Source organism: Nesoenas mayeri, assembly GCF_963082525.1.
Source record: "Nesoenas mayeri genome assembly, chromosome: 2".
In the NCBI taxonomy this organism is placed as follows: domain Eukaryota; kingdom Metazoa; phylum Chordata; class Aves; order Columbiformes; family Columbidae; genus Nesoenas; species Nesoenas mayeri.
Genome location: NC_137543.1, coordinates 27719836 through 27732274, shown reverse-complemented (window position 1 = coordinate 27732274; position 12439 = coordinate 27719836). Strand labels below are relative to the sequence as shown.

The following is a 12439-nucleotide window of genomic DNA, read 5'->3' as shown; positions in this document are numbered from 1 at the left end:
ACTACAAAAGTGTTCACATAGTGAAGTTACTCTGGTTACAAAATGTTGTGGAAATAAAAGCACTTCAAAATACATATTTGGGAAATGTTCTCAAATAATCAACACAACTTTTAGTTAAAAAAAAAAAAAAACAACGCAAAGAAATACCCTCTTCAAAACACTTTTGTCAATTTGGCAAGATGGAACAAAGTTCAGGTAAGTTCATTTACTGAAAGATTGATCTTTCCAAGAAACAAAAGACACAAAAAACCTTTAGTTAAGAAAGGGCTCAATTATACTATGATGACAAATAACGCCATCAAAAAGTTATCTGGCTCTCTTGTTTTCACACAGGAGCTGTCAGAGGCAGAGATGTGTAAATGAACACTTCCAGGTATATACAGATTGCCTTTTCAAAAACAACGAACCAACCAAAAATAAAATAAAACACCAAAACAGCAAAAAGGAGACAATCTGAACTTTGTTGTTTCATCTAACTAGTTCAGCTCCTTATGTCACAAGGCCCAAGAACAGCAGTTTGCAAAGGATAGGTATTTAAAGAACAAAATCGAACTTCCACTACCAAGGAGCACGTAGATGTCAAGTTACATGAGTACTGTAAATCCTCTCAGTAAGACTGCTTGCTGGAGGCTCCCAAATTTCTGCTTCCCAATGACCTTGAAGACCTGCTATTCTAAGCAAGACAACAATGCTTGAACCCAACAAACAGCCTTACAAAAAGGAGGCACAGTCATACTGTTAGAAAATAACACAAACTCTTGAAGACTGAAAGCATCCTTAAAAACTTACACAAAATAACTAGAAAATAAGCAATACGTTACATTATTTTTGTATCCGATGAGGTGCGTGGGTTTGAGCAATTGAATATTGGTGCATATATCTACATGAAACTCACACATACAGGACATCAGGTTCAGGCATTATTGTTGTTTCCCTTTTACACACACACAAGTTACTATGGGTTACTCCATCTATTCAAGCGCAGTGAAAAACAGCCCACACCACATGTAAGAGGAGCATTTTCCAGTACAGTGTTGCCTTGCAAAAATGGAGTCAGAATTCCTGAGTCTCAGAGACACTACTGTCCTCCTACATTACTGGATTATTTATTTTTCCAAGGAGAACCTCTAGTTTTCATTTCTTCACTCTGACGAAATTTATAATAGATTGCGTCTTTTAAAAAAATGTAAAACTTTTAGAAAAAACATGCCAACCAATGTGTATTCTTAAAGCTTTTTAAAGGGAGAGTATTCACTTACAAAATAAAGGCCACCTTCACGTAAGACTGGTACTGCCAGTATCCCATCATTTTGTTTAAAGGGGATATTTAGCTCCCTGTTCTGGAAGCCTTACTACATGCTGTCATCTGAGTTGAAAAACTCCATCCTTTTAACAATTAAAAATATTATAAATAGGACCAACATGGAAAAGCCCTTTGTTACAATCACCAAGGTGGTAAAATCAATGCAAAAGTGAAGTCACTAAGTCTGCTTCGAATAGTCACTGCAATCTATTATAACTTCTGTATTTTCTCTTTTACTTTGCATATTACACAGTGTAACTTAAAATGTTATTTAAGAGCACTTCAGTCCCACAATGTAGGATTTAAGCTTGTGTGAGTACATACACATGGCTCTGCAACATTTTTAATGAATTAAAAAAATACATTCAACCAAAACTTTATATAGGGTTCTCTTGTTTTAAAATAAAAAATGAAGGAAAAGCCAAATGGTCCCATCATTAGTTAAATAATACACTCCAAGTTCTGGAAGCAATTCCAAAGCAAAAGCACATTCAAGAATAACATACATTGAATTGCATACTTTCTCATTCATCTTTATCAGTAATAAAATTCCACTGCATATAATTATTCAGCCTTATAAATAACACTAAGCAGAAAAATATTTACCTCTGTGCTACTTTTCTCAGTTTATAGAAGCATTTCTCAGTTTTCAGGAGCAAAGGAAAAAAACCTAAAGTGCAGACTACAGGCCATGACAGGCATAATAAATGACCAAAGGTGCAGCCAAATTCGCATTTACATCTTCAGTTACTTCACCATCTTTCTTTTCTTGCTAGGAGTCACTCCACGTGCAATTGAAGAGCTGGTCAGTTGGTTTGTGCCACAGTACAACCTGTAACCACTTGTGATTTTTTTTTAAAAAACTAGTTGAATTGTCCGTAGATATTTCTAGGCAATACTTTAGGTTCACAAAACCTTACTTCACTAAGACTTGAAATCACACAATATTGACACCTCCTCCAGAGAACGCTACTGTCCTTTTGTTGCAGTATGTGGCTGAACCACTGATGCTTGGCTGACTGTCTTTCACAAGCGATGTCTTCATTTCCATTTCACACGCTACAATAGCTGCATTCAGTTCCACTTGAGCTCGGTGAACGACATAAAACATAAGTCCTATGCTTATGACAATCTGCAAATGAAACAAAAGAGGGTTGTAGGCTATATAAACTGTAAGCAAGAATACAAAGAAACTGTTCTAAATAAAACAAAAAGTCATCGATGCAAAGATTCATGAAGGCATCTGTTGACTCCATGCTTCACAGGCAAGACACTAGAAGGGAGATGAACTTAACCAATGAGTGGCTCTAAACTTCAGTACACCAACAAAGTAACTGGTGTATCAGAACACAGATGTTACGTAGAACTTAAATATTATACGAACGGAAAAGATATCTTCTTTCTTTCCATTGCCACCTACATACCTGTTAGAAAGCAATCCCTTCCCCTCCTCTCTTAGCAAAAAAGTGTCTCCCCAAAGAAACGATCTGGTGTATTTCTCTAAGTCAAAATGGGTGTTTTCCCTGTACCAAGTGAGTAATAGGCTGAAATTGTACTGGGCATCTGCAACTTGCAAAACAGCAGAGACAAAGGATGATGCAGAGTAAAGGAAATAAAACTTCTTGTCCTTGCCCCTCTGGTGTGGAAGACAGCAGAGAGCAGCAGTGTCACTGTGTTTTATGGATATCAGGACTAAACAGGACAGAATCAGAGTTTCTGAGAGACTTAGAGTAGTCCATGTGGGAAGAACTTGGTTTCTGGAGACTTGTCGAGGGGAATAGGACGGTGGTGGTGTGTGGGTGTATTGTTTGTTTTAAGGGGGAAATATTGTAAAAAAAACAGGGGTTTAGTTCGGGTTCTGCTTCTGAATTTTATTGCTAAGGATTTTTACACTTTCACCACAAAAATTATCAGGAATAAACCTGGACAGCTTTTGCTTGGAAATTACTCATTCAATGACATTGGCATGCACTGCACCGCCCAGAGGTGCCCCTCGGTTTCAATAAAACACCAGGTAAGTTTTCAGCTGAGATCCTCCTTAACAAAAAATAAAATCTTCCAATAAAAATCAAGTTGTCTCACAGAGAGAGTCCTTTTGAAGTAAGTAAATTATTCTACCTTTTTAAAGAATGTTTTATGAAATTAGCTGGAATCTGAAGCTTCCTTTAAAAAAACCAAAAAGTTTATATTGTTTACAACAGAATCTAAAGTTTTGAGTCCAAAATTTGAACTTCATTATTAATTGGTAGCACTATGTTTTCTTTAAGGACTATCACACTATCTGTCAGCATGGCCCAAAAGATGACAGAGTATTGCCTAGTAAGATGATTCACAAGTATGGTCACCGGATAATTGCAGCTGGAAGGCGTCCTGGTGCTCTCTATCCCAACGTGCTGCAAGACCAGACCAGGTTGCTCAGGACTTTTGTCCAGCCAGGTCTTGAAAACTTCCAGGGATAGAGATTTCACTGCCTCTCTGGGCAACCTGTTCCACTGCTTGACTATCCTCGTGCTGAAAAATATGTTCCTCACTAATTCAAGTTATACATTCCAAAAGCTGTACAACGTAAAAGTCAGAAAGAGACTAAGGACAGCAAGTTCAGAATATATAGGAAAAATCCTGTTCTGAAAGCTTACCCAAATATTTAAATTTGACCGGTTTTAGAAATATTACTATCAGTAGCCTAGTTCCATAGATGAGTACTTTATAAAGTATACACGTACAGACAACCATGAAATGTGAAGGATTTTTAGAGCTATTTACTAAATCAAAGCCCAGCGAGGCAAAATGCTTGAGACAAAGTGAGAGAACATAAGTAATTCCTCCAATAACAGGCTCCCCTTGACTTAGTCAAGTCCCAAGGATTGCTCTCAAGGAGGTGAGCGCTCCTATTCGAATATTCAGCCTCTCTAGCTAGTGCTTACGTCAGTGACAGTTACATTACAACCCACATAACCTACAAAGCAGAGTCAATATAATTAAAAAAAAAAAAGTGGAGAAAAAAAAGGAAAAGACCACTAAAAACTGCTACACTGGAAATAACATTTCACAAAGAAAACGAAAGCTGATCACGTAACCATTTATCTTCTCTCTGATCTATTGAGGCTATTTACTCCACATTTACAAAGACACTTTTAATACTCATAAACCTGTTCTCTGAAGCCTATAGATTATATGTTCCATTTAAAAACAGACAATTTGGAGGGGGGGGGGCGTTAAAATGGTCCTAGACTTAGTTTTGTATCTTACCATTGTTAAACATCAGCTTTACGATTGTAAAAACTGAGGAAGATAAATGAGTGCAGCATCAACTGAAAGTCTGCAACCACGGTAACTGCTGTTCAAACACAGCCTGAAGTAAAGATGCTGTCAGAGGAGGTTTTAATATATAATCTGATTCTGAAAAACTCATGACTTCTATGCTTGTAATGATCTCAGACTTGAGGCTATTCCCAAGATTTACTGACAAATTGTTTCATTGCCTAAGCTCATGTAAAGGTACTATATACTTCTCATTAATTTACTTACTTGCAAGATTAGAATATTCTGATCTAGGCATTAGAAAAATGGTATTTTTACAGCACCTTTCATCCTGAATACCTATGTAAAATTGGTAGCATTCAATGTCAATAGTGAAGACCACACAGGTGCTGGGTCTAAGCACTCTGAGCACACTACTTAGAGCTGGTGGCACAAGGGCTTTTGTGTGGGGGCGTTTGTCAAGACAAATTCATCAGGAGATTACCACAGAGGGCAAGAGAAGAAAACTTGACAAAACCATGGCAGAAAAAGAAAACACTGAGTAATTTCTGCTTTGGGTCACGTGAGGCAAGAGAGGATTAAACATTTTTAATAGAAGAAAGCAAAAAAAGAAAACAGTACACTGGAAACCCATTTATCTGGGTATCAGCAGTCAATAAGCTTGCAAAAAAGAAAACATCAGCTCAGTCTTACACAATCTCTACTGAAAATACCACTTCTAAAACCTGCTACTTTTCAATACTACATGCCATACTTTCTTGGCTCTCAGTCTGTAAGAGGTCAGCTGCCTCAGACTAGGGAGCTGTTACAGCAACAGAGAGCAGCCCTTAACCCCTGAGACACATGTCACCTCAAAACTCTTTCACACTGGAGGCAGTGCAGTCTGAAATAGAAATCAGCAACACTTAATCTCTCTATGTATCATACGGGTTCCTATGGGCACGCAGTTTCCAAAGCGAAGATTTGTGACTTGAATAGACAAAGCTACAGAAAGGAAACTTGCCTACTGGTACAGCAGATGAGCAAGGAATTAGGAGGACAAAGAAATAAAACTCAAGCACAAGAAGGTAAGAGTTTCCAAGAGTAATTGCTTACCCAAGCAGTCATAAGGAGACCGACACTGCTGTTACCAAAGTCTATGAAAGCAATCGTTTTAACTCACCTGTAAACTGAATATAAAATAGCCACTAACACTTTGTTCTGCAATCACATCCTCCATGGTGCGCAAGGTAGTGCCCAGGTAGGAGTTCAGGAGCTGAGTAGGCAGCAGCCCAACTGAAGAGGCCATCAGGTAGTTGGGTAGTGACAAATCTGTAATCTGAGTAAAAGACAGCATAAGAAATGGAGCACAGTTCCAATACAATCTATGTGCACAGCCAACCAGACTGCCACAAACTTTCATGCAAAATAATGAAAGAATTTCATACATTCCTTCACTGAAGCTTCACGCACAGTGGAAAGTTAAGATAACACAATAAAACAGTATGTGGCTAGTTTTCATCTGATCTTTTCAAAGTTACTAGGTTTTATTTAATTCCACCTTAAACTGCATAACATCTCTGTGCAAAAGTCATTAGCTAAAGATGTAATTACACTGTTCATTGTAGAAGTTTATTTCTTCATGGAGAATGGAGCCCTACGATTTATGAGAATTTGCTCATAGGAAGAAATTACTTTATCAAATGTCAAGGTCTGAAGCAAAAATCTATTTACTTTGCTTTTTACATGTATGGCGACTAATAAAAAGAGGTAATTGTCCAAAATGTCGCTGTATTAAATATTATCTAAGTAAACAGAACGGCAGATACAACTTGCCTATGCAAGGGAAGTTATATACTTGTTAAGAGACATATATCTAGCAGTGATCCCTAGCAGCAATATCCATCTGTATCTATCAGTGACATACACGGGTATCATTTAGATTCTGTACAAAAGATATCACACTTTATTAGTGAAAAAGAACAGTACAGACGGCTATAGCTGTTGTCAGTTCCTCTGGAAAAAACTAATAATACTTCAAGATATTTGCCTCTCTTCGCTGGGAAACTTCTGCTCTGAGTAAGTATGTGGACAGTTTACATGGGAACAAAGTACACAGTACTAGCTAAATTAGTATCAGAAGCCACTGGGAAATACTAAATTCAAGAGCCAAGAGGTGAAAAAAATACTTACATAAGAAAAACAAAAAAAAAGGAGGAAACCATGGGTTAAAAATGAGGATGAGAAGCGTGATTTTGAAACAGGCAGTCTAAGAAATTTTCCAGACAATTCAGTTGATCGCACAGTACTATAACAAGTTCTAATTAAGAACAGCCCCAACACTTGGAGTCTACATGGAAATTATTGACCTTGACAGTTTTGTACAATGTTGAAGACAAGGGAATAGCAGCAAAGTCACTCATTTCATCATGCTATTCTTAAAATAAACTTTGGTTACTATGAAAGTCACAGTGCTGAATTCTTGGAGCTCTAAGCACCATCAGTGGAAAGTTTCTGGGAGGAAGGAAGGGCAATGGAGGAAGAGAATGCAATGAAGCATAAAGGTTAAGAATAATTCATTGGAACAAGATCCAATAAGCCAATTCCAAACTTCACACTGCAAATTATACTTCCCACAGACCGAAATACGTACCAGCAACACAAATAATACATTTCCCTCTCTATACAAGATTAATTTAGATTTATAATGAAAAAGTACTACATAATTATGTCAGAACTTCACATTTGATGGATGCTTTGAAAATACTTTTTTTTTAAAAACATTATAGCAATTTGGGCCATCTAATAAGAATGCACAACTGAAACTTTCCATATTGCCAAGGGAATGAAGGAGCTGCTATTAAAAGTCTCTGAAAAACTAACACTGAGGCAAGATTTGCTAAGTAGGACACTGTCATTAAATCTAATGGAGCTGGGAAACTTCCCAAAGATTGTTTTAACACTCCTGGGCACCTCTTCCATTTCTGTATACACATTAAGGACACTTTGGTTGCAAAGCAACCCATCTGCACGGCTGGATCTGTCCTGAACCAACTGGACTTCCTGGGCCATGAGGGAAACTGTTTCCAAATAAAGGGGAGGCTGTCAGTGGACATGATGGACTGAGACATATGCTTCCCACTAAAATGGAAGTTAATGAGAGGAGGGGAAAAAAATTGCAGGTGCCCTTTTAACTCCTGGTTTGCAGAGTTTAGACCTACAGTAGTAGCCCTTCCCCCAAAATGCACAGGAAGTAGACGGCATCCCTATCTGAGAAATTTAGCTCTGTCTTCCCTTATGTGAAATTTTACCTGCCAGACTGGGGTCTGTGGGGCTAAGCTGCCAAACAGTGGCTACCAGGACTTTCTAGAGAAAGCTCAAGCCAGCAAAAATTAACAGTGAAATCCCAATGCAAGCATGGATGCAATTGTTATAGCCCATACCAATGTTATAGCCCATACAAAATTAAGAACTACCTAAGCACTCTGGTAACAGGAGTCGTGGCTAGAAGTTCTCCCACTAAGCCTTGAACAGGCTTTGTCCAGTAAAACTTTTGCATACTCTTTGCAGCCGGTGCCTTTGGTTCAGCCTTGTCAGAGAACAAATGCCTGTGTCGGCACTTTGTTGGGGGCTCCCATGCCTTTGGGGATTGCAGCAGATTTCTTTCCCCTCAACTTACAAAACCCCATGTTTCAGATCAAGTAGGCTTAGCAACTGAGAGCAAAGGACAATTCTGATGCTCTTTACTTTCTCAAAACAAACAAAACACACACAAAAGCAAACAACAAAAGCCACAAACAAACAAACAAAAAACACACACCAAAAAACCCCAGAACAAACAACAAATGTAGGGAATAAAAACCAAAACAATACAAAAATTAGCTAGCAACTTTCCAACAAGCAGAACAAGCAGCCTACATGTTCCTGCAAAGCAGGTATCATTTCCTGAACTCCCAAACTCTGATTTCACTGTGTGCATTTCTGGAACCAAAGATGCACCCTTGGTTACATAATTTCTTCCATACAGTACTCCTCTCAGAGGAGAGAGAGGATAAATTAATTCTGATCTAAGCTACACCTAGCACTACAAATAATGAGTTTGCACAAATCTAGGACCACGAACCCAGCAGTGGGAAGGAGGTGATAACCTACATACCAGGCCTCCTTACAGACCTGCCTTCAAAACACTCAAGATCTGTCAGGGGAGAGGGCTGTGTGTGGCAAACACTTCGGTAAGAGCCATCAGGCCACCCCAGCAGCACAGAAGCAGCAACTAAGCAAAACCCACTCAAAGAGAAATACAAACATGCTTTCAGTTAATTAGTTTCTAGGTCTTCCAGAAAGACAAGTAAATGCATCACCCACCGCTCCTACTATCATTGCTTGCCCCAAGAGCAACAGAATGACCTTCAGAAGCAAGATGTTCATGACTGTCTGGTGAGAAACTACAAAATTTGTGTTAATTTTCTTCTTGTGCTGTTTCAAATAATACGATCCCATCGCTAATCAAATGGTAGGAAGCTCTTCCTTCCTTCTCTACACTCTCCTGCAATTCAGCCTCCCCAAAACCCTCAGCAGATGGTACCTGCCACTCACTGAACCAGCGCTTGTAGAAACCCATTAATCCCAGCCCTGCAGATGACCCTTCTCACCTCAGGGTTACGCCTTGCTCTGGACCTCATCTGTCACTTCCTCCCCTCTCATTTAAGTGTTTTCAGTACCTCCACTTTACGTATAAATATGCACACAGAAAACACGCATAAACCAGACTGACGGAAAATTAAAGATGTGCAGGTTTTCTTAACTTCCCTGTTCTTTCCCCTACAATTAAGAGCGATCCTTTTCAAATTCATTGCTGACATTTCTAGTACAGGGAATGGATACATGCTTAGGGCACCTCAAATGTCCTCCTCGCATTTTAAATGTAAGCAGAGCATCAAGCTTTCAAATAAGTTTGATTTCAAAGAAAAGACAGCTCAGTCTGTGTAGGTAGAACGCTGTATTCCACACGTAGCTCAAACTTGACTCACAGTGAGAAACTGCCTTGAATTCCCAGGTTTGCATGAAACATTTTTATTTTTCAGTAATCTAGTAGTTCGTACTAAACATTCTTGGTCAAAAACTGAACACACCGTGCTTTATTTGACTATGCTGCAAAGTAATAAATCCAGAGTAATAAATGCAACCCAAACTAATTTTAGCAGGCAACATCCAAGTTATGTCACATACTCAAGAATCTGATTTCATCTCATTTCCTATCTGTTATTTTAACATTGAAATCTTCCACTTGGAAAGAAAACTACGTAGTTTGCAGTACTTAAAGAATACAAAACGGTGATTTACAGCACCATTTAAATATTGCGCTGGCCTGAATACTCTGCTGAATCATGTTTCCAACAGAACAGTTATGCCAGGAAGGAAATAATTTTAATTCGCTAATTCTCTGGTCAGTTCTTCAGCCCCAATACTATCCCATAACCTCTGCTGGCTACTCCAAGTAACACCTAGAAGTTGTGAGCAACTGAGTCAGAGTAACTCTCCCCACTTTAGGAGGGTCACACTGTGGCAGAAGCTTCATCTGCTGCATCGGGACCTTGTGGTCCAGGGGGACTGTGCTCCCTCCTGCATGGGTCTAAGCTTCTCAGTCCTGCAGCAATACAGATAAATAAATAAAACAGCTGAGGTTCTTTCACTGCTAACAAGGAAATGGTTAAGGGATCTAATTAAAAAGAAATTATAAGTTGCTACAGCTCGTACAGACAGAGTTTGCAGCTCTTGAGCTGAATGCCCCAGCATACAGTTTTATACACCGCAATTTTCCATACATGATGTGGGTGCTCACCCCTAAAAATTGTGTGGATTAATTTTTTCTTAGATAACAAATCTGGTATTCAGTGACCAACTCATTTCAACCAGATGATTCTGTCAAAATTAAGGAAGCGCTTCAGAAGAGTTACAGGATCAGGACTGCAGATGGGTAAGGAAAGTGTGCTGTAAAGTGGCAGATCAAAACACCTGTTTAGATGGTCTCTAACATTAAAGAACATACAAGTTACTGTTAAACAGTTAAAATATTTCACAATCTGGTTTGCTTTGAGTTCATGGAGCTAGCAGATACAACTGAGGCAAAACATACAGCCAAAACCAGACCCTTCAGATAAAGCACTCAGGAAGAGATGAGGGTCTGATATTGTCATCATCAGCATGATGGTACTCAAAAAAAGATACCTTTATTTAAATAATTATTCTTAAAGAATGTACCAATCTCCATCTAAAAGTAGAAAGAAGAGCAAGACTCACCCTTTTCCAAAGTCAAGTTTAAAAGAACTTCCAGTACTGCACTGGTGTACAAGTACCTTTTCAGGTCTGAGCCTACACCTTACTGTGCTCTGGCCAAAATACGCGACCTCTCTCATGTGCATGGACTTAACACCCTGTATGGATTTGCCAGATGTACGCTACAAACATCAACCAAACTGAGCAAGAATTTGAATCCGTCCACTTCTTTCTTTCCAATATGATTATTTATATTAAAAAAATACTTTTCCTCCCACTTGAATTACTTTAAAAACACAGGCACTTTGAAACTGCTGAATTCTCTGCAGAATTTTGTACACAGCACCTCAGTACTTCTTTCCTAACAGCAGAATAGACTTGAAAGGTAGAGAGCACCTCAAACACACCACCACCGAACAAGGTGCCTTGAAAACCTGCCTGCTGTCTCTCCGAAGCACAGAGGAACCACGAGCAGAAGCAGGCAAGGGGGTTGTTTTTACTGATGTTAAAAGAGAACGAAACCTAAGTTCCTTCCCGGGACAGGAGGCAACCTCCACCAGTGACACTGGCCACCATGCTGCCAGCCACCCTTCCAGACACAGCTTCCTCCGTGGCCGCGCAGCCCGGGCTGGGACTCACCGCGAAGACGGCGTTCTGCAGCCCGAAGGGGATCGGCGTCAGCCGCGCCAGGGCCACCACCTTGAGGCCGCTGCCGCCTTCCACGACACGGACGACGGCGCTGAGGGTCTCGCTGCCCTGGATCCTGGCCCTCGCCCAGCGCGCCAGCAGCCGCTTGCAGGCCACGTGCGCCACAGAGGTGCCGACGAGGACGCCGAGCACCATCAGCGCCATGCCCAGCAAGAAGCCGTAGAGGTAGCCAGCAGCCACGTTGAGCAGGATGTAGCCCCAGCTGCAGGGGAAGGACACGACGATGAAGCCCACGGTGAAGAGCAGCACGCCGGCCAGGCTGTCCAGGCTTTCGGCCCAGAGCAGCAGGTCCCGCAGGTACTGGCGCACCAGGGCCAGCGAGGCGAAGCAGAGCGCTGCCAGGACGCACACGCTGAGGCAGCTCTTGCACCAGCAGGTGCCCAGCAGGCAGCAGGAGCAGCGCCAGCCCCGGGCCTCGGCCAGCCCGGGCCCGCCGCCGCCCGCCTCGGGCAGCTGGCAGAGCAAGAGCTCCGCCGGCGGCAGCCCGCCCTGCTCCGCGTAGGGCCCCAGCAGCAGCCCGCCGGCCCCCGCCGCCTCCGTCGGAACGAAGCCGACGAGGTCCCCGCCACCACCGCCCGCCGCCGACCCGGCAGCTCGGGACAGCCAGCGGCCCACGTCCTGCCGGACCCGCTGCGCCGCCGCCTGCTTCACGGCCCGGGAGAGGAGCTGTAGCGCCGCGGCCCCCGCGCCCCACATCCCCCCGCCCCGCCGCCCGGCTCTAGCGCTGCCGAGCCGCACAGCCCCGTCGCTCCCCGCCTCCCCACGCAGCCTGCGGGCAGGGGTGGCCGCTCCCTCATCGCCCCGCCATGCCCCGGCTGCCGGCGGCGAAGCCCAGCCGAGGGCCGGGCGGGGGCGGGGAAGCGGCAGCGGGGAGGGCGGGGAGCTGGGGGCCGCGCTTCGCCGCCGCGGCGC

At 42.0% G+C, this 12439-nt stretch overlaps 1 protein-coding gene across 1 annotated transcript; it reads right to left on the bottom strand.

Moving 5' to 3' along the window:
* Positions 1–2240: 2240 nt before the first annotated feature.
* TMEM64 (transmembrane protein 64) lies at positions 2241–12223 on the bottom strand (the record flags this gene model as incomplete). The annotated part of the gene is made up of 3 exons (XM_080340432.1): positions 2241–2435; positions 5727–5882; positions 11459–12223. The coding sequence occupies 3 exons, from the start codon at positions 12221–12223 to the stop codon at positions 2241–2243; spliced, it is 1116 nt and encodes a 371-aa protein (XP_080196558.1).
* Positions 12224–12439: the final 216 nt, after the last annotated feature.